At 40.6% G+C, this 22,005-nt stretch overlaps 2 protein-coding genes across 5 annotated transcripts in view; one reads left to right on the top strand and one right to left on the bottom strand.

The window, feature by feature from the left end:
- wwc1 (WW and C2 domain containing 1) overlaps positions 1-8,441 on the bottom strand; it is a 55,731-nt gene extending 47,290 nt beyond the window's left edge. Inside the window, exon 1 of one of the 2 annotated variants that reach the window (XM_067377001.1) lies at positions 8,316-8,441. Coding sequence is in view for 1 of the 2 variants with exons in the window: in XM_067377000.1 (XP_067233101.1) it covers positions 5,605-5,723 (119 nt within the window). In the remaining variant the exon portion in view is untranslated. Of the gene's footprint in view, positions 1-5,604; positions 5,734-8,315 lie in introns of those variants that run through there. The other variant, XM_067377000.1, reaches the window with a different exon arrangement.
- Positions 5,888-20,688, top strand: arl10 (ADP-ribosylation factor-like 10). Of its 3 annotated transcripts, none has more exons than XM_067377007.1 (5): positions 5,888-6,024; positions 8,357-8,656; positions 9,473-9,650; positions 18,209-18,384; positions 18,758-20,688. In XM_067377007.1, the coding sequence occupies exons 2-5, from the start codon at positions 8,372-8,374 to the stop codon at positions 18,923-18,925; spliced, it is 807 nt and encodes a 268-aa protein (XP_067233108.1). In that variant the 5' UTR covers positions 5,888-6,024; positions 8,357-8,371; the 3' UTR covers positions 18,926-20,688. The 3 variants fall into 3 exon arrangements, with proteins under 3 accessions (XP_067233108.1, XP_067233109.1, XP_067233107.1); XM_067377008.1 differs by lacking the exon at positions 5,888-6,024 and adding an exon at positions 6,544-6,591 and having other exon boundaries at positions 9,476-9,650; XM_067377006.1 differs by lacking the exon at positions 5,888-6,024 and adding an exon at positions 6,544-6,591.
- The last annotated feature ends 1,317 nt before the right edge of the window (positions 20,689-22,005 follow it).

Genomic DNA, 22,005 nt, shown 5'->3' with positions numbered 1-22,005 from the left:
AAATGCACAAGAGCCAAGGAAACTCAAAAGCCCAAAATCCCAATCCCAAAGCATGCTGTTGAGATTTGCGCATTAGAATGATTAGGTATGAACAGAATGAACATGGCGCAATGACCTGCTTTTTTGAAAATGATGTAAAACAAGAACTGCAGAAAGGCTTCAGAAAGATCTCCTGCTCTCTTCTTGAAGCTCTAGCAAACCTATGAAGTCAAAGACTCAGGGCCCATGGTCTAATGCAAAATGACAAAGCGCACAGCCGAGTGCAAACACAGGACATAGCTAAACGATGAGTCAGACACTTTCATTCAGCGCACTCCATAAATTCCCCAAGTCATTTATGAGGCTCCAACTAGCAGCGCAACCGTGCTCAAGGTCCGACAATAAAACTACACCCCGACGACGGCCAGTCTCCTATCAGAGAGAGCGTGATAACATTCCATTTACCTGAGCGCATGTTTTCAGCATGTCACACTGAGGCAAAACAAAACAGTTCCGCCCAGTGTGGTACATGTGGACAGTCCACAGGAATGCTTTCTCTGCATTTATGTGGTTGGACCTTCATCAAGTATGCAACTTTACAAATACAAAAAAACAAATTATGAGACATCTGATAATTCTTGTTTTAATTCTAGCATCAGCAGTGAATCCAAAACTCTGACAGCACTACTGTCAAAATATGTACATGAAATTCACAATGTCTTAAGCCCTGTTTATACCTGGTATTATTAAGATGTGTTGGTTGATCGGATCACAAGTGGACAACACTAAATACAGGTGTAAATGGGGTCTAAAACATTTTGAGCTTGTCCACGGAGGTCCAGAGGTAGTCGAAAATGCATTCCAATCTAGATTGCTTTTGTAGTGGAAACGCTTTCGAATAGCCACTAAAGACTGCCTACTCTCCACCTACTGACCTAATGCCTAAACATTATGGGAAGCGTGCTATCCAGACCGGATTTTAACCAAACACAATGTTCTCTCACCATTCCTTATTTCTAACACACAAAACACATCTTAATACCAGGTGTAAACAGGGCCTTAACTATTTGGTTTGCCCTCCTTTCACTCAGCAAAGTGTGAGTACCAAGCAACATCTCCAGGTGCTCCCTTGAGAACCAGACCAAAAAAAGTTATGTGCACCCCTGTATATATTCTACTTTTCTAGGTCATATATATTTCCTTTTCTGAATTTATTTCTAGTAACATTACATTATTATTATTATTATAAAGGCATAGACATAATATACTGTTCTTAAATATATTATGTTACATTTTTCCTAAATTTAGTCCTAAAACTTTATTTTTAGGTTTAAAAAAAAAGAAAAAAAAAAATATCAATATGGATAACAAGGGATGTTTCAATGCTTTTGCATTCCCTCACAAAACATTTGTGTTTCTGAGAAACTTTGAGTTTGGTCATATAAGAATTGACATTTTTCCTCCCACCTTATGTTATTTCCATTACAAAAGTTTTAAAAGTGAACGAAAAAGCTTATAATTTTTTTTATTTTGTTTTGCTTTCTGTCTTTATTTATTATATTGTTTTTTTTATTATAAAAGCATAAAAATAATATATTTTGCTATATTATTTATTAGGGGTGTAACAATATATCGTGTCACAATATATCGCAATACAAAAATGCAACAATTTGTATCGTGGATAGTGACAATCTGTATTGTGTATTGTTTACCAAAAATGAAAATTACTGAGAAATAAAAAAGTTTTCAGAGTTTTAGTGTCAGTACTACATTAAACTACTATATTGTCACGAAGATACTCCGTGGCCATGTGCGGACTATGGGGCACGTTCTCTCATTTTACATGTACATACATACACACATTATACATTTACATTGACTTCGGGGATTTTGGGAAGATAAATGTTGGGGCAAAATATGTGGAGTTGTGTTATGTGTTGTTTGTGTAAACGTAATTATTTGTGGTGAATGTGTTATGTTGTCTGTATCATGGTATCTTCTGTAGGCAGGGCCATGACTTTAAGATGGCCACCGGAACATTCAGTGGTGGGTGTGGTGAGACTAGCGTGAGCGTGGTCGGAGTACCGGCACTTTTAATCTGTTTGGTGAACGTGTTTTGTATAATTTTTTTTTTTTTTTTTGGTTTATTTTTGGTTTGTAGCACTATTTATTTTCTGCATCGTGGGATTTATTTCTTCTACTTATTTTGTAAAATAAAATCCTACATCAATTGGACTTCCTGTTGTCCTGGTTACCTTGTCACCTCTAACCGCAAGGTTCATCCACAACATATATATAATATAATGTATAATATTTGTGGGTCCTGATAATGCCAAATGTCTTATGTTACCAGTAAAAAGTGGCCTACATTATTTTATATTTGTCTAGTAGTCAGTGACAGAGTGCAAGCATATTCATCTAAAATAATACTCTATTTTCAGCTTCAGAATCATGAATATTTTTATTCTGGTGTCACTGTGCATTGGGTTTCCAGCAACAAGTCCAAGCCTATTCATTTCCACCCCCAATGTAAACCAAATTTAGCATTTTTGTTAACCTTTTACCATATGTCTTGGGAGTATCGCAATAATATCGTATCGTGAGTTCAGTATCGTGATATGTATCGAATAGTGACATGAGGGTGTTGTTACATCCCAATTATTTACGTATATGACAGGAGTAGTACACAGATGTGATAAACAGAAAAGTATAGAGGTAAGAGAGAGAAGTGGAATCACAATTCCTTCACTTCCTCTCTGTGCTGAGCATGTGCAGTCCACTGCGCCACAGCTGATGTCACCACGCACAAAAACTACAGAAAATTACAGCCATAACAATCAGTGATCGGATTTCAATTACTGATATTTCAATTTGAACTTCTGGCTCCCTGTATATTTTGAACATTTGGATCCGTTCTCAAGCAGAAAAAAATGAAACCTGGTTGTTTCAAAGATGACATAGCGGCCAGCCGTGAATAGAAGCACAGAAAACTAGGAACCAATTTAATATGTAAACAAACGGCATAATCTCGGTTTGGCAAAACACAAAGCTGATTTAGCCTGCAAGTGTTTCCATCTTTTTAAAACATAAAAAGTGATGTGTTGTGCAACTACAACCAAAAAGCCAAAAAGCTATACAAAAAGCTACTGCATGAAGGAGATCATTACTAATAATACCAACACTTTGATTACATGTAAATTGCTCAAGCAAAACCCTTGATTTTCTAACAATCCCAAGCAGCACATTATTATTATTTAATGACTAGAGGGCAGGCAACACCTCGGCAGCTCTGTGCATTTGCCACAAGAACGCTGTCAAATGGGAGCTCATTACCAAGAAGAGCTACAAACATCAGAACATACTGTCAACTAACTGTTGCTCAGCAGTGGAGAACCAGCCGTCTGAGAGATGCATGCTGGGGGATGGGGGGAGGAGGGTCTGCTGACAGTTTTGGGTCAGGATTTGAAATATTTGTCATTTTTAATCAGCGCCTTTGATGCACCACACTGTGCAAGACAGACCAGCCGACCAGGCATGAGCGTGGAAACGTCTGTTAAGCCTCGGCTTTTGTTTCCGTGCAGTTGCTCAACTCAGTGCTGTTGAGTTTTAGGCACCATTTCAGTACAAGCTAAATTAAATGGAAAAAAAAAAAAACAGTAGGGTTGACAAGCAAGCTTCAAGTCACCCAAAGTTCTGTCATCATTTATTGATTTATCTTAAATATTTCTTATTCATTATACATCAAAATTCCTGAAAGAAGTGTTTTCTGTTCACCAAGGGTGCATTTATTGTATCAAAAAAACTGTTCAAAAAACAATTTAACAGAACTGTTTTCTATTTGAATGTGTTTTAAAATGTCATTTATTCCTGTGATGCCAAAGCTGAATTTTCAGCATCATTACTCCAAGCTTCAGTCTTTCATGATGATGAAAAAGTTGAGCTACCTAATATTATTGTGGAAACATGATACTCTGCCATTACAAATTTGGTGTAAATGAACAAGTATTACATAATACCCTGTATTAAAAAGTATTACAATTTCAACATGTTCGACAGTTTTCAACATTGATAGTAATCAAAAATATTTTTGAGCATATTAATTTCTGAAGGATCATGTGACACTGAAGACTGGAGTAATAATGCTGAAAATTCAACTTATATAATATACATACAGTCAAACCAAAATTTATTCAGACACCTTGAACATTTAATTCATTATTACAGTTCATCTACTAAAGTTTAAAAAAATGGAAATAAAATATGACAAGATCTCAGAGTTAAACAGTGTCAGAAAAAAAATATCTTAATTATATCAGACAACACTGAAGCAATACATGGTCAGGTCAAAGCGTCTGAATAATTTATATTCAATTATAATCAATTTTATTGGTAGTCCACTGTATGAAGAATTTTCAGGTATATGTCACAATTTACTTTATTTTGCTATCCTCACTTACATAAATGAACTATAGTGTCCTGCACCCACTAGTAAAAAAAAATATAAAAAATTATATCTAGTGTCTGAATAATTTTTGGTTTGACTGTATATTATATCACAGTGTTATATATATATATATATATATATATATATAGAAATAAAATATATATGCCCTTATTTATTACACCATTTTTATAAACCCAAAAATCCTAATGTCATTCCAAACCTGTATACCTTACTTCTGTGAAACATAAAGATATTTTTAAAAAAATATTTAAACTGTTTTTGTCCACAAGAAGAAAGTCTTGGTCCCCACTGACTTTCAATGTATTTATAAAAAAAGGGAAAGAAAGAAGAATTAAAAACACACATATACAGAAACATTTTTCAAAATATCTTCATTTGTATTCCAGAAGAAAGCCACTGAGTTTCAGAATGACATGAGGGTGAGTAAAAGATGACAAATTTTTTGGGGGGAACTATCCCAATTCTTTGACAAAAACGTAGCTCTTGTACCAAATGAACAAGTGCGGAATGTATCAAAAACTATTTGGCCATTCTTGTTAAAGTTTGCATAGCTCGGGTGCACTTTGAACCCGTCATGCACCTTGACTCGCAGTGAAAGGGATTTGAGGGAATCAGCTGTGAGCTTCGCTCATGCTAAGGAATGTGTCCCAGGTACTTGTTTACAACTTTCTGCCATCTTGGTTTTTCTGGCTACAGACAAACCTGTTGCACCACACAAAGGGGAAAAATATGTGGTATGATTGCTATCATATTTCTATTTTTTGTGCATGCTGTAAATAACTGAAAATCCAAAGGAGGAAAGGAAAAAACACCCAGTGCACACATACCAAAACATACCAAACCTCTAATATAATCTTAGGCATTCCTGCACAGATTTTGTGTTAAAGTCCAAGGGGACTTAAGTGGTAAAGCTGGCACTGATCATGGGTTCCAGGATGAAACAAAGCTGTATTTGAACACTGAAATGGAGCCTAAAATGCATCTATCCATTCATTTTTGTGCATTACTGCAAATTGAGCTGTATTACAAAACAAAGAGGATTTAAATATGAACACATTCACTGAATTACAGCAGTAGACATGAGTAATTGACTCAGTATGGGTCTGTATACTGAGTAAGCAAGTATGCATTTCCTAGAACGTGCAGTACTCATCACGTACCTATCCCTTGGGTCAATCCAGCTGGTGGTTTGATTAATATGGTCTATATAATAGACCTTCCCGTCAAAATCTCGGGCCTCTTCCCAACCCTCTGGCAATGGTAACTCCTTCCTTGGCATGACCAACTAGTCTCCATGTAATTTTCTCTGTAAGTCTTCTAAATTGATTTGAAAGCAAACCATGTGTTGCTTTGCGTGGACTAGTCCAAAGAAGTTAAACTCAACGCATAAGGAAAGTGCCATTAATTAACCACTGACAGAGTTTTATTCCATATGATCCATGACACGTGTTCCAATATTCCAGTTCAGTTCGTGCAGCCTATATTGAGCATTGTTTTCACAGGCAAAGGATGTTAAATGAATGGACGAGGGTGTGATGCTCTGAATCTTGTAACTTTGCCGCAGGAATTGCGCTTTTATGGTGAGACACTCCTCGTTTTTTGTGCATTCTCAGTCAAGCACGTACTACATCAATCGGTCAATCATCTTTTCTCGCGGAGCTTGATGGATGGTTAACTTGCGCGTAACGTCAAAAAACTTTCAAAGGTCGTGCGCGAGAGTTTTCCTCCAAGAAAAGAAGTCAATGGGCAGTTTTAAAGTCCACAAAATTCCATCCGAACAGAAAACTAGCAACCGAGTTAATTTCCCAGTATTATCCACGAATATTTGAGCGAGTATAGAGGGTTTTTTTCGCTCAGTGTCTGCCCACCATGTTTTAGCGACAACTGTGCTAGCCTGTTAGCCCAAAAGCTCGTTGTATGGCAACGCAAACAGTTAGTTATTCCACACAAACGTATTCCGTATCTTCTCGTTTTGTCGAAGCATTCATATCACCTCCGGTGCATTTTGGTAATTTCTTTGAAAAGTAGCGCGTTTCTTTCTCATTTGTTTCCAAATGTTGTCTTTTCCTTTAAGTGGCTGTGTGCGGTTCTCCCCCGTAGTCAAGCTCGGTCGCTATGCTGCGGTTGGAATGGATTACGTCATACAGGTGATGGCCGTAGCCCTTCTAGTAGCAGGGCACACTCAGATTAATCATTACAGAAACCGAGACATGTTGTTATATTTTCGTATGTTATAAAAGTCGTGCTATTTATTAAAGGGATAGTTCGCCCAAAAATGAAAATTCTGTCATAATTTATTTACCATCAAGTCGCCACCTTGGAATTATAAGGTTCTAATCTATCTGCATTCTGCATTGAGCTTCAAAGTTTTTGCATTCCGTTCTCCTTTGTAGATAGACCTTTTTGTTTTCTACAAAAAAAGTCCCAAAAATGTACACAACCTAAAAAAAAAAAAAAAAATGTCACAGAATAAGAATATGTGAACTCAATTTCGACAAAAATGTCAGATAGAACCTTATAATTCCAAGGTTGACTACCTGTAGCTTATAAAATTATTTCTTATGCTAAATACAAAAGAAGATATTTTGTCAGTAAACAGTCGATGGACCCCATTGGCTCCCATAGTATTTTTTTTTTTTTTTTTTTTTTTCATACTATGGAAGTATGAACTGTCTGGTTACCCATATTCTTCAAAATATATATTTTTTTGTGTGTTCAGCAGAAGTTCGGAACAACATGAGGGTAATGAGAGTAAGTGATGACAATTTTCATTTTTGGGTGAACTATCCCTTTAAGTGTGGCCTCTTTTGTGGCCACACATTTATAACATGATCTGGAATTAAGGTTCTGATCAATCTTCAAGTGATTTTTTCATAATAATGACGTGTGATGGTAAAAACATCTTATCACTTTCTGCTGGGTTAATTTCGAATTTCTAAAAAAGAATTGTGGTGTTTTTGAATTACTAAATTCACTTAATAAAGCTACTCACAAATCATAATGTAAACTAATTAAAATGTTATAATTCATCAAATAAAATAAAAAACAAAATAAATAAAAATATAAAATCTAATTTTTGACTCAACTTTCTCTAAAATGCTTGTTGGGAATCTAATGATGGCAGTATTGGGGACAGTGATTATTTGTTATAAATTCTGCACATAAATACAAAGTTAATAGAAAATCTGCTTTTAAAAATCTAGACGTATACATTCTCACTTATTTTGACAGTATTTATTATAAAAAGAAAGATAAGAGAAAAGAAAATGGCACAAAAGTATACCAATTAAAGAGGCACAATATAAAAGTTGTCGTAATTTATCATCTGATAGGCTATTAGGCTGATAGGCTGATTGTTTTTAATTTTAAACATCTTTGAAACAGAAAGGTTCACTTAACTAAAGAATCAATGCAAAACAAAGGAACCAAAGTAAAATCAGAAGTTTGCACAAATACAGCCAGAGATGTGCAGCTTCATTTGCAGTCGTGAACTGTTTTGTGCATGTTAATCTCTACCAAGAACAATTCATGTCAACCCATAATACTGTCAACACAAGTTCCCCAAATTTCAACTAAACAACGCCCTCTAACGGCGAGTAGGAGAAAAAAAGACACATTAGATTAGTTTGAACGAATTTTCTTTTTCGTTTTTTTCTTTTGTAATTTCTTCTGTCTCTTTGTTAGTTTTTGTAATTTTTTTTTCTAAACCAAAAATATGTTTCAAAAGGCTATGCACCATAGTTTTAGTGTTACACACACACACACACACACACACACACACACACACACACACACACACACACACACACCACGTTACAACATAATGTATAATAGACAGCAGATTTAAGTTGAACTGTACATTTTTTATTACCTTATAAAACCATGTAACCATCCTTCATTTGTAATCTCAAGACATGATCATAGGACATGATGGTTTCTCCGCCCCTCATCTGTCACCCGCTGGAGAGAAACTGGGCGCGTGCTTTTCAAAACAAGCCAGGGCGGATCACGTGCACTGGAGAGCAAAAGCAGCAGCTCGCGCTCTGTTCACAGCATTTCGCTTCAGGTGCGCTCATGGTTGTACTGCGTCATATCTCTGTGGCGTGCAGCGCCGCGATGGCTGCGGTCGGGACCGCGCTGTTTATCGCACTCAATCTCTTTTATAAAAGACGAGTATGGACACCAGAGTCAGACTACTACACGTTCCGAGAGGTTAGTATGAAACGAAAGAAATAGTTCCTCTTTTTGTGATACCGCTTATCGTGCGTGACTGATAGGTGGAGACAATCATCATGGGAACTCTCAGTTAACTGAACTGAACTGTACGCACTTCGTACTGTATGTCTCTCATATGCAGTTGGATTATATTTTGAGAAATCACAGTATCTAGATGGGAAAAAGTAATTGGTTATTTTTTATCTTTAATTTCTATTTATTTGTAATGGTTTTTAATATTTATCACTAAAAGTTCAATACCCAGCTGCATACAAGATCAAAAACTATTTCAAACGAATTATGGCTTTTTATATATATATATATATATATATATATATATATATATATATATATATATATATATATATATATATATATATATATATATATATTATAGCCTACATAGTTCCCAAGGTCATGGAAAACTTGAAAATATCAGAATTTACATTAAACATCATAGTGTTAGCAAGCCTGGAAAAGCCTGGATCATTAAGAATGTACAGTTGTAAATGCAAAGACACATTTGTATGTGCCACAAAAAAACAGTATGTTAACATTGGCTTCTTGAAGATGAAAGCAAAAATGCATATTGTTGTTATTGTTAAAAACAGCAACAGAATAGAAAAAGTAACAGAAACGGGGTCACTCTGTCTTTTATTACACAATTAAAACCCTAATTAATGATGGCGAGACTTGCAAATTGCATAATTAATTCCTGCATCATGCGCTAAAATCCCAGTAAAAACAGACTCTAAATCCAGTCCTGTTGTATTGCTCATTTCACTTCTCTTCCATTAATGTGTGCATATTTAGGAGGAGGAGGAGGAGCGCAGTGAGAAGCAGGTGCTTGTTCTTGGGTTGGATGGCGCTGGTAAGAGCAGTGTTCTGCAGGGGTTGAGTGGAGCTGGCTACAGGACGGGCTGCCGGCCCACACGCGGCTTCAACTTCATCAGCCTACACACACCTGCATGCCAGCTGGACTTCCTGGAAAGTATGGATTAGTGCCCTTTTCTCATATTCACCTGCATACCTTTGTGAAAAAGTACGCTTTAGCATACTAGTATTTATAAGTTGAATGTAATGTTTTTATAAACTGAATGTTTCAGACACTTAATTGCATGATATTTATGAAGCATGATTAAATTGATGTTTAAATGTAAATTGCAATTGCAATTAGCTGAAATTAAGAGTGCTTTTTTGACCCACTTAATTTGGACTTAAGTACATTTCAGCCAAATGTACTGACAAGCATTTATTAACTAAAACATACTTTAATGTAATTTCTGTTGAAACTTTTATGTCATGTGTTTAAATATATTTCTAATTACACCGTTTTAATGATGTACTTCCTATTTAGTACATTTAAAATATATTAACTTTAAATTATCAAATAACAGTAGCTACAGTTAAAATTATGTTGCCCTCACTAGCTATCGGAATTTTTTTCTTCTCACTTCTGAAGCCATGATTATGAGCTCATCGCATTCAAGTGCTTTGTTGTCGGAAAGAAAAGGAATCAAGGAGGACACCAGGTTTATTTTTACCTATTTATTGGGAAAATCTTATTAAAGCCAAAGTGATATTTTATTAATATGCCGTTTGTAGTAATGTTCAAAGTTCGTGGGGAAGGAAGAGGACAAGGGTCTGCTTTTGACTGCTAACTGAGCTTTATTTAGTGTAAATGAAAAATGTCCAACAGAAGTCTGTGCACCGCACAACAACGAAAATAAAAAATCCACAACAGGGCTTCACTCCAGAACGGTATAAACAATCCACAATAGGGCTTCTCTCCAGTGCTGTTGTCGTGCTCGGTGTCTCAGTCAGCAGTCCCTCTCTCTCTTGCACACTCCTGCTTCTCCTGGCGTTTTATCCTGTCTCCGCGCCAATTACTGGAATGAGAAACAGGTGTTCTTAATTTACATTTAACCCACTCGCTTACCACGGGTCTCCCGACACTCTCTCCAGTTGCAGACCTTGCTGAACCACGCCCCCCTCGCCACATACCCCCACCGCCCGACTCAGGCCGGGGAGCCATCCGGCCTGCAGCCCCCCCCCCCCCCACACACATTTCTGGAGAGGAATTCGGCCACAGCCATCTGAACACCCGGCCTGTGGACCACCTTGAACTTAAAGGGCTGTAAAGCTAGATACCAACGGGTGATCCGCGCATTGTTATCCTTCATGCGGTGGAGCCACTGCAGAGGAGCGTGGTCCGAACAGAGGGTGAATTCCCATCCCAGGAGATAATAACGGAGGGTGAGGACGGCCCACCTAATGGCAAGACATTCTTTTTCTACGGTGCTGTACTTAGCTTCTCTCTTGGAGAGCTTACGGCTAATGTACAGCACCGGCCGTTCCTCCCCCTCTATCTCCTGGGACAGGACAGCACCCAGCCCCCTGTCCGACGCGTCAGTCTGCAACAAAAAGGGGAGAGAAAAATCAGGAGAATGAAGCAGTGGCCCACCACATAGAGCAGCCTTCACTTGGGTAAAGGCCTGCTGGCACAGCTCCGTCCACTGGACCGTATCTGGTGCATCCTTTTTAGTCAGATCAGTCAACGAGCTGGTGAGGTCCGAATAATTAGGTACAAACCTTCTATAATATCCCGCCAGCCCGAGGAACTGTCTAACCTCCTTTTTGGTCCTGGGGCGCGGACAAGTCGCAATTGCTGCGGTCTTATCAAGTGATACCAAGCCCAGATACCTTACTTCCACGCGCCCAATTGCACACTTCTCCGGGTTGGCCGTGAGCCCAGCCCCCCTCAGCGATCTCAGGACGGCCCTCAAATGCTGCATATGCCGCTGCCAGTCATTACTGAAGATAATAATATCATCCAGATAGGCAGCAGCATATGCACCATGGGGCCGCAAAATTTTATCCATGAGCCGCTGAAAGGTAGCTGGTGCCCCGAAAAGCCAGAACGGAAGTGTAACAAATTGGTGCAATCCAAACGGCGTCGTGAAAGCTGTCTTTTCTTTGGATAATGGCGACAAGGGGATCTGCCAATATCCCTTTAAGTCCAGTGTCGAATAAAATCGAGCCATACCGAGCCGGTCAAGCAGTTCGTCCACCCGTGGCATTGGATATGCGTCGAATTTCGACACTGCATTCACCTTGCGATAGTCCACACAGAAACGAACTGAGCCGTCCGTTTTGGGAACCAAAACCATCGGGCTCGCCCAGTTACTGCTGGACTCTTCTATTACTCCCATTTCAAGCATTGCCCCTAATTCTGCCTGAACTACCTTTTTTTATTGTGTTCAGGCAACCTATACGGCCAGCTGCGAACCACCACGCCTGGCTCTGTCTCGATGTGGTGCTGAATGAGGTCAGTACGGCCCGGTAGGGGAGAAAACACGTCAGCAAACTCTGCTTGTAACTTAAATCAGTGAGCTGGGAGGGCGAGAGGTGATCTCCCCCTGGAGCCAGAGCGAGGGATTGTATTTTGACATTCGCCTCTGGCCTGAGATCATCCTCCCCGCTAATCACCATCGCCAGCATCACTGATTCCGCCTCATTCCATTTTTTAAGGAGGTTGAGGTGGTAAATTTGACGTGCTCCTCTCCTATCCGACCGTATTACCTCATAATCGAGATCCCCAATTTGCTGTGTAACCTCAAACGGTCCTTGCCACTTTGCCAATAATTTTGAGCTTGAAGTAGGGAGCAATACAAGCACTTTATCTCCCGGGGAAAATTTGCGTAAGTTAGTTCCCCTGTCATACAGTTGGCTCTGTTTGTGTTGGGCTTGTAACAAATTCTCCATGGATAACCGCCCCAGAGTGTGGAGTTTTGCTCTCAAGTCCATCACATACTGAATTTCGTTTTTAGCCTGAGACGATCCATCCTCCCAAGTCTCTCTTAGTACATCCAGCACCCCGCGGGGCTAGCATTTGAAGAGAAGCTCGAAGGGGGAAAACCCCCGTGGAGGCTTGCGGGACTTCTCGTACTGCAAATAACAGGGGTTCTAGCCACTTATCCCAATTTTTGGCGTCTTCCCTAATGAACTTACGAACCATGGATTTAAGCGTGCGGTTAAAACGTTCGACCAGTCCGTCCGTTTGTGGGTGAAAGACGTTGGTACGAATCGATTTAACGCCCAACAATTCGTAAAGTTTGCGTAACGTGCGTGACATAAACGCTGTGCCCTGATCAGTGAGGATTTCTTTCGGAATCCCCACTCGGGAGATTAAACTAAACAGTGCGTCCGCAACACTCTTAGCGGAAGTGTTGCGGAGAGCCACTGCTTCAGGGTATCGCGTTGCATAATCCACAATGACTAATGCAAAGCGATGCCCCCTTGCTGATCGCTCTAATGGCCCGATGAGGTCCATACCAATTCTTTCGAAGGGGACCTGCATTAATGGGAGGGGGCGCAAAGGCGCTTTTGGAGCAGCCGGTGGATTCACCAGCTGACATTCACGACAAGACGCACACCACCTGCGCACATTCTCGTGAATGCCCGGCCAAAAGAATCGGGTCATGAGGCGATTTAGTGTTGCCGTTTGTCCTAAGTCAAGTCAAATTTATTTATATAGCGCTTTTACAATTGGTAATTGTTTCAAAGCAGCTGTACATATTAGAAGCACAGAAAAAAGGAAAGTGGTTAAAAATAAGCTGTACGAGCAAGCGTGGTAATATGTAACATATACAAGATTGTGCTACATTAAGCCAATGTCGGCTGACTCCCAGGGGTGGAAAAAACCTCCTAGGAGAAAAACCCAGCGTGCTAGCACTGAGAAAAAAAAGTCCTAGGAGGGAAAAAACCCCTTGGAAGATATATATAATATATGTAAATGGATATGGAGATCAAAATCTGAATTATACATTTTTATTATAGAGATTAAAAATAAATTATATATAAATATATGTAAGCGGATACGGGGATTAAAAATCTGAATTATAGATGCAGCCAGAACTGGATCTGTAGGCCCATTGTCTCCTGGGCTACGTTGTAGTCAGGTCCAGACACAGGTTCTCCATCTGATCTGGATACGGCCTGGATCCAGCACCCGGCAAACCTCAGGATAAGCAGAGAGACAGATATTAGCATAGATGCCATTCTTATTCTGATGTACAGGTATATCTAGTGTTATAGGAAATGTTCTCGGTTCCGGCCGACCTAATTATTGCAGCGTAACAATCCTTTAACGGATTTGAAAAATGTTAATGTATTGATAATGTGTTATGTGTATGCAAGAGCAAAGAGATGTGTTTTTAGTCTAGATTTAAACTGACAGAGTGTGTCTGCTTCCCGAACAATGCTAGGAAGATTGTTCCAGAGTTTAGGTGCTAAATAGGAAAAGGATGTGCCGCCTTCAGTTGATTTTGATATTCTGGGTATTATCAACTGGCCTGAATTCTGAGATCGCAATAAACGTGAAGGACTATAATGCATTAAGAGCTCACTTAGGTACTGGGGAGCTAAACCATTTAGAGCTTTATAAGTAAGTAGCAAGATTTTAAAATCTATACGATGTTTAATAGGGAGCCAATGTAATGTTGACAGAACTGGGCTAATATGGTCATACTTTCTGGTTCTAGTAAGAACTCTAGCTGCCGCATTTTGGACCAACTGTAGTCTGTTTAAAAGCAGAGCAGAACAACCACCCAGTAGAGCGTTACAATAATCTAGTCTTGAGGTCATGAATGCATGAACCAACTGTTCCGCATTTGTCATTGAGAGCATATGTCGTAATTTAGATATGTTTTTTAGATGGTCAATAGTGACATCAATAGTGCTGACCTTTTCAAAAGCGTGTTTTAACGTCTCATCCTGAGACTGCTCCAGGGGGAAGTCATCGCGGTCCGAAAGAATTAGTCTCCCGATTTCGCTCTGTTCCCCTGAGGCAGTACTCATTGGTCCCTGGTCAGTCTCCCCCACCTGCACGCGCACATCCTTACCCGGCGAATTTTTATTCCAAGAGGCATCCGAGTACAAACAACCCAATAATTTATTAAACGCAGGCCAATTCGTCCCCAAAATTATCGGATGCCGGAGGTGCAGGTTAACTGCCACCTCAACATTATGCTTTTGTCCCCTAAATTGGATAATGACTGGCACTATCGGATATTTCACCACATCCCCGTGCACACACCGAACCCTATCCATGCGGCTTGTATCCAATGCCCCGGATGAAATCAGGCTTTGATGCACCAAGGTTTGGTTACATCCTGAGTCCACCAAAGCCTGATAGGTACCCCCCTTGATACTCACAGGAATTTGGTACCCGCCAGCTTGACCAGGGGCGGCCTGTGGAACGTCCGGGACCCGGATCAACGTCCCAACCTCCACAATCGGACACCTGTCCACGAAATGCTCTGGGTCCCCGCAACGCCAACAGGCCAGCCCAGACCTGCCCGCCGCTCTCGTGGCAGGGAGAGGGTTAAATGGTTGGCGCGGAGAGAGGGGAGAAGCAGGAGTGGGGTCCAGCCCGGCAGCAGATGGTCCCGCCCCCCTGAGGTCCGGAAAAGAATCCCTGTTCAGTCCCGCCCGGCCCCGGGGCAGGACACGAGGAGGGCCAGGCGGACGAGACCTGGGGAGAGGGACAGGCTTAGAGAGAGAGGAGGATGGATGAGAAGGAGAGAGAGAGACAGATGGAAGAGGTTCGCCGACCCCTGGGCACGCCACCATGTGGTCCTCCGCAAGGTGGATGGCCGAATCCAGCGACGTGGGACGGTGGCACTGGACCCACTCGGCTGTTCTCTTGGGCAGCCGAGTTATGAACTGCTCCACGTCGCCTCCCTCGGTCAGGAGCCATTTGCGGCAGGAGTCCCGGAGCTGTTGGGCCATCACGAAGGGCCGGCCGGACTCGCCTAACTCAAGTGAGCGGAAGCGTTGGCGATGCTGTTTTCCGGGGTCCGGCCAACCTGCTGAAGTATGGCCCTCTTCAGGTCATTCGAAGACCAGGAGGTTCTGTACAGGCAGCTGCTGCGCTGCCACCTGCGACTCACCCGAGAGCAGTGGGATGAGTCGCATGGGCCACTGATCCCGGGGCCAACCTGAAACCTCCGCGGACTTCTCGAAAAGGTCCAGGAAGGCCTCCGGGTCATCCAGCGGGCCCATTTTGTTGAGGGGAAGATGGGTGGGCGCAACCAGCTGTCCGGTGGTCTCCGTACGAACCTCCCGGTCGATCCAGCTCCAGAACCTCTCGCGGTCTTCCTGCTGGACCTGAAGGATGGCTTGGAAACGCCGTTCCTGATCCGAGCGGAGGTCCAGCAGGGCTTGATGTTGGTCTTGGTGTAAGACCGCGAGGGATGTTATGATGTCCGCAAACGGCTCGGCGGAGGGCGTTTGCATGGCGGCGGCTCCCTTCTTCCTTCCCGGGTTTCGGCACCAATGTAGTAATGTTCAAAGTTCGTGGGGAAGGAAGAGGACAAGGGTCGGCTTTTGACTGCTGACTGAGCTTTATTTAGTTTAAATGAAAAATGTCCAAAAGAAGTCTGTGCATCGCACAACAACGAAAATAAACAATCCACAACAGGGCTTCACTCCAGAACGGTATAAAAAATCCACAATAGGGCTTCTCTCCAGTGCTGTTGTCGTGCTCGGTGTCTCAGTCAGCAGTCCCTCTCTCTCTCGCACACTCCTGCTTCTCCTGGCGTTTTATCCTGTCTCCGTGCCAATTACTGGAATGAGAAACAGGTGTTCGTAATTTACATTTAACCCACTCGCTTACCACGCGTCTCCCGACACTCTCTCCAGTTGCAGACCTTGCTGAACCGCGCCCCCCTTGCCACACCGTTGTACACCCGTGAGACACAAAGTAAGATATTTTAGTTGAAATTCGATGGCTCCGTGAGATCTCCATAGGGAGCAATGACACTTCCTCTCTCAAGATCCATAAAGGTAATAAAAAATATTTAAATCAGTTCATGTGAGCACAGTGGTTCAATATTAATATTATAAAGCAACGTGAATATTTACTTAGAATATTAAAACTAATTTAATGATGGCCGATTTCAAAACACTGCTTCATGAAGCATCGAAGCATAATGAATCAGTGTATCGAATCATAATTCAGATCGCATGTCAAACTGCCAACGGCTGAAATCACGTGACTTTGGCGCTCTGAACAGCATATTCGATACACTGATTCATTTATGAATCGATGCTTCCTGAAGCAGTGTTTTGAAATCGGCCATCACTAAATAAGTCGTTATTATTATTTTTTTTGGCGCACCAAAAATATTCTCGTTGCTTTATAATATTAAAATTGAACCACTGTACTCACATGATCCGTTTTAAATATGTTTTTAGTACATTAATGGATCTTGAGAGAGGAAATGTCATTGCTCCCTATGGAGGCCTCACAGAGCCATCGGATTTCAACTAAAATATCTTAATTTGTGTTCTGAAGATTGACGAAGATCTTACGGGTGTGGAACGGCATGAGGGTAAGTAATAAATGACAGAATTTTCATTTTGCGGTGAACTAACCCTTTAAAATAATAAGGACAGGAAACTAATAAAAAATAGCAGTCACAGCAGCAATCGTTCTCCCCTCCGCCATGTTTAAAGTTTATGGCATCCCAACTCTGGAACTTGAGTATCAAAATAAGTGTACTTCTTTAACGCAGAACAAAAGATTATTAAAATAATTACAAAGTGCACTTTTTAAAAGTGTACTTAAATGTTTCAAGAAACCCAGTCATAATAAACAGTTAAAGGTGGGGTAATTCGAAAACGCTGTTGGACATTGTTTATATTTGAAATCAACCCAAACAAACCCACCCCTCTCTTCATTGCTCCACCTCAAACACTCACCCTCCAATCCGAACCACCCTGCTCCGAGTCAGTCTCGAACCTCGATCGCTGCTGGCAGGTGAGGTGAGTGCACTAACAGTGACGCTAAACACCGTGTTCACTAGCGACTGTCAGTGCGCAGTGGAACATACAGTACAGTACAGTACACAAGAGTAAATACAAACAAGAGTTTGTTGTTAGTCACCAACAGCACAGCAGCTCCAGACAATCAATGACACTTAAACCCAGTGTTACTCACGTGTAGAGCGGTATCAAAGCTGCCTCTGCTTCTGTTTTCAGGCCTTCCCGCCTTCCCGCTTAGCTCTCTCCAGTGCTGGAAGCTTTTCTAATGTTAACTCTCTTTCTGCAGTCTTTCTTCAAATCTCCCTCTTGCTCATTCTCTCTCCTTGACCGTCATACACCCCCTAATGCTGATAGGCTGCATGTTTGTTATTGGCCTTAACTTCAAAACAGTGATTTTGAAATATGGCTTACCCCACCTTCAAGTGGCTTTTTATTTCAATAATAGTATATTTGCATGTAGTTTTTAAAAAAAAATAAAATAAATAAATAAATAAACTTAAGATTTGAAATACATTACAAGTGCACATTCAATACAATTAAGTGCACTTTTTCACACGACTATGTTCATATTACTCATGAGGTATACTTTGAGTCATTATCACTTTGAGAGCAAGAATTAGTTATTGCTTTATCAGCCATTTCATATTTCCAAAAAGCCTGTTCATCTGTTTATGGCAGTAATAACACATTACAATTAATTCAATCACCTTTTCCCATCAGTTGGAGGTGGAGAAGACTTGCGAATGTACTGGATGGATTACCTAAGGAAAACGCACATCTTGGTGTACGTGGTGGACTCCTCTGATAGAGGCCGGCTCCCTCAGGCCAAAGATGAGCTCCATCGATTACTGAAAGCACACACTGATCTTCCAGTGGTGGTCTTGGGAAACAAACAGGTGACCAAAAGCCCCAGTTCATGGTTGAACTTCAACCCTGTTTAGTGTCGGAAAGGCTTTATATTGATTTCCACTGCGTTTGTGTTTTGTTTTGTTTTAGTTAAGTGGAAAGTTCACTCTATTTTGAAGAAATTGTTTTGCACATACAATAAAAGGGGTCCAAAACAGCATTGGACCCTGTTGACCTCATTTTAAAAAAAAATAAAAAGCCACCGAGACATTTTCAAAATATGTTTTTGTTTTCGGCAGAAGGAAGGCATACAGGTTTGGATTTTGATTTTTGGGTGAACTATACCCTTAATAGAGTACTAAACTCCCTGGTTTTTATTTCACTGTGAATCTTGGTTAAAATGCTTTTTATTCCCTCATCCAGGATAAGCCTGATGCTGTTAGCGTCCCAGAGCTGCGTGAGGCTCTTTCTTTGAGCTCAGTGGAGGATCAGAGGAAGCTTTTCCTGCTGGCTGCTCAGTCGGGATCTGACGGATTAAGTAGAACCTGCGGCCTCGAAAAGTTCCAGGAACTGCTTCTGACATTGGTGTGACTGGTTGGCACTGCGGTGCCAGAGAGGACTGGCAAAGGGATCTTTTGTAATGGGAGCATTCCATGTATGGTTTTCATCCCCGAATCGTGCGGGGAGTAAGGAACTTTTACGTCAGGATAATGCTACTGTTGTGACGATTACAGTGTACAATATCTTACTTTTCATTAATATGATTATATCCAGTATTTCAAAGAGTGTATTACATATTATGTTTTATCTCTGCATGTGGAGTCATATTTCCAATAACAAACTTACATATCGCTGACAAGTTCTCCTGCTTGCAACAGGATGTATTTAGCGTGAAAATTAAGCCTGTTTTAAGGGCAATTACAAATGTTCCTCTTTGTAAATACACACACACACACACACACATTTTTACAAATGAAGAATAGTTGAAATATATACAGTGGGTACGGAAAGTATTCAGACCCCCTTAAATTTTTCACTCTTTGTTATATTGCAGCCATTTGCTAAAATCATTTAAGTTAATTTTTTTCCCTCATTAATGTACACATAGCACCCCATATTGACAGAAAAACACAGAATTGTTGACATTTTTGCAGATTTATTAAAAAAGAAAAACTTCACATGGTCCTAAGTATTCAGACCCTTTGCTGTGACACTCATATATTTAACTCAGGTGCTGTCCATTTCTTCTGATCATCCTTGAGATGGTTCTACACCTTCATTTGAGTCCAGATGTGTTTGATTATACTGATTCAGACTTGATTATGAAAGCCACACACCTGTCTATATAAGACCTTACAGCTCACAGTGCATGTCAGAGCAAATGAGAATCATGAGGTCAAAGGAACTGCCTGGAGACCTCAGAGACAGAACTGTGGCAAGTCACAGATCTGGCCAAGGTTACAAAAAAAAAGTCTGCTGCACTTAAGGTTCCTAAGAGCACAGTGGCCTCCATAATCCTTAAATGGAAGACGTTTGTGACGACCAAAACCCTTCCTAGTGCTGGCTGTCTGGCCAAACTAAACCATCAGGGGAGAAGAGTCTTGGTGAGAGAGGTAAAGAAGAACCCAAAGATCACTGTGACTGAGCTCCAGAGATGCAGTCAGGAGATGGGAGAAAGTTGTAGCAGGTCAACCATCACTGCAGCCCTCCACCAGTCGTGACCCGACGGAAGCCTTTCCTCAGTGCAAGGCAGATGAAAGCCCGCCTGAAGGACTCCAAGATGGTGAGAAATAAGATTCTCTGGTCTGATGAGACCAAGATAGAACTTTTTGGCCTTAATTCTAAGCGCTATGTGTGGAGAAAACAAGGCACTGCTCATCACCTGTCCAATACAGTCCCAGCAGTGAAGCATGGTAGTGGCAGCATCATGCTGTGGGGGTGTTTTTCAGCTGCAGGGACAGGACGACTGGTTACAATCGAGGGAAAGATGAATGCGGCCAAGTACAGGGGTATCCTGGACGAAAACCTTCTCCAGAGTGCTCAGGACCTCAGACTGGGCCGAAGGTTAATCATCCAACAAAACAATGACCCTAAGCACACAGCTAAAATAACGAAGGAGTGGCTTCACAACAACTCTGTGACTGTTCTTGAATGGCCCAGCCAGAGCCCTGACTTAAACCCAATTGAGCATCTCTAGAGAGACCTAAAAATGGCTGTCCACCAACGTTTACCATCCAACCTGACAGAACTGGAGAGGATCTGCAAGGAGGAATGGCAGAGGATCCCCAAATCCAGGTGTGAAAAACTTGTTGCATCTTTCCCAAAAAGACTCATGGCTGTATTAGATAAAAGGGGTGCTTCTACTAAATACTGAGCAAAGGGTCTGAATACTAAGGACCATGTGATATTTCAGTTTTTATTTTTTAATAAATCTGCAAAAATGTCAACAATTCTGTGTTTTTCTGTCAATATGGGGTGCTGTGTGTACATTAATGAGGAAAAAAATGAACTTAAATGATTTTAGCAAATGACTGCAATATAACAAAGAGTGAACAATTTAAGTGGGTCTGAATACTTTCCCTACCCACTGTACCCACTTTCTTTGGATTTGAGTGAAATCGGGACATTCCATGAGTGATTAACCCAACTAATCCTTGAGCGCTTTATTTTGCCTCCAGCATGCCAGACTGTGTAGTTGATAGTGGATACCTCAGATAATTCTCTTTTCATAACTGTGATTTAGGCTTCAAATAGAGTTGTTGTTTTGAAGTTGTACAGCTGTTAAAAATAAGGCCTCTTCACTGTGAAATCAATTCAGTCTGGTTATGCAAGTGCTTTGAGTTAGCATCAACAAGAGCTAGTGCAACTATATGAAGAGTTTCTTGAAAAATACAGCTTATTTACACCATATTAACTGCAAATTACATTGGCTACAGATACTCCTACCCTGGAGCTACAGATGAAATGCCACTATGTAATAAATGTCAGTTTTGCAATGCAATGCTTTGGAGCATATTTTTAGTCTTGTGAGGATTCTGTAATGCTGATTTGTAATAATCAGAACTCTTATACATCTGACAATCCTGAAAAACAACCGTGTGGCTAGTAATTTGATAACTTTTATAACAGTTGGTCGAGATTTTTATTTTATCTCATTCACAACTACTCATGCTCATTTTATTCAGTATGCATCATGTGACATCTCTAAGATAAACTGATGAAGCAACAGCACTGTCTACAGGAGACAGTGTTGTTACACTGTCTACTACTGCAGTGCAAACATGTACAAACCTCTGTAATTGTTTTGTATTAAAGGAATGCTTAATATAAGTTGACAACAACTCTATTAATGGCATTTTTGGCATAATATTGAATACTGCAGAAAATAATTGACATCAGATAAAAAAAAAATACCTTTAAAAAATAATGTGACTATATTTAAAACATTATTTAATATTTATCCTAATGTTTTTTTAATTAATTTTGCAGTTACATTTGCCATTGCTCGGCGGAACTTAGCAGATGAAATCCAGTAATTTCAATAGGAATCTGTGTGATGTGGAAATTTTGCACAAGGACGAAACATTTCAAACAAGACTGTTGCAACTTCCAATAGTTTTGCGGTTTTCACACAAATTAGCTTTTTCTTGACCAACAGAGTGCTGCTTTGT

Source organism: Chanodichthys erythropterus, chromosome 22, assembly GCF_024489055.1.
Source record: "Chanodichthys erythropterus isolate Z2021 chromosome 22, ASM2448905v1, whole genome shotgun sequence".
Classification (NCBI taxonomy): domain Eukaryota; kingdom Metazoa; phylum Chordata; class Actinopteri; order Cypriniformes; family Xenocyprididae; genus Chanodichthys; species Chanodichthys erythropterus.
Note: the sequence above shows the minus strand (reverse complement) of the source record. Positions and strands in the feature narration are given on the sequence as shown.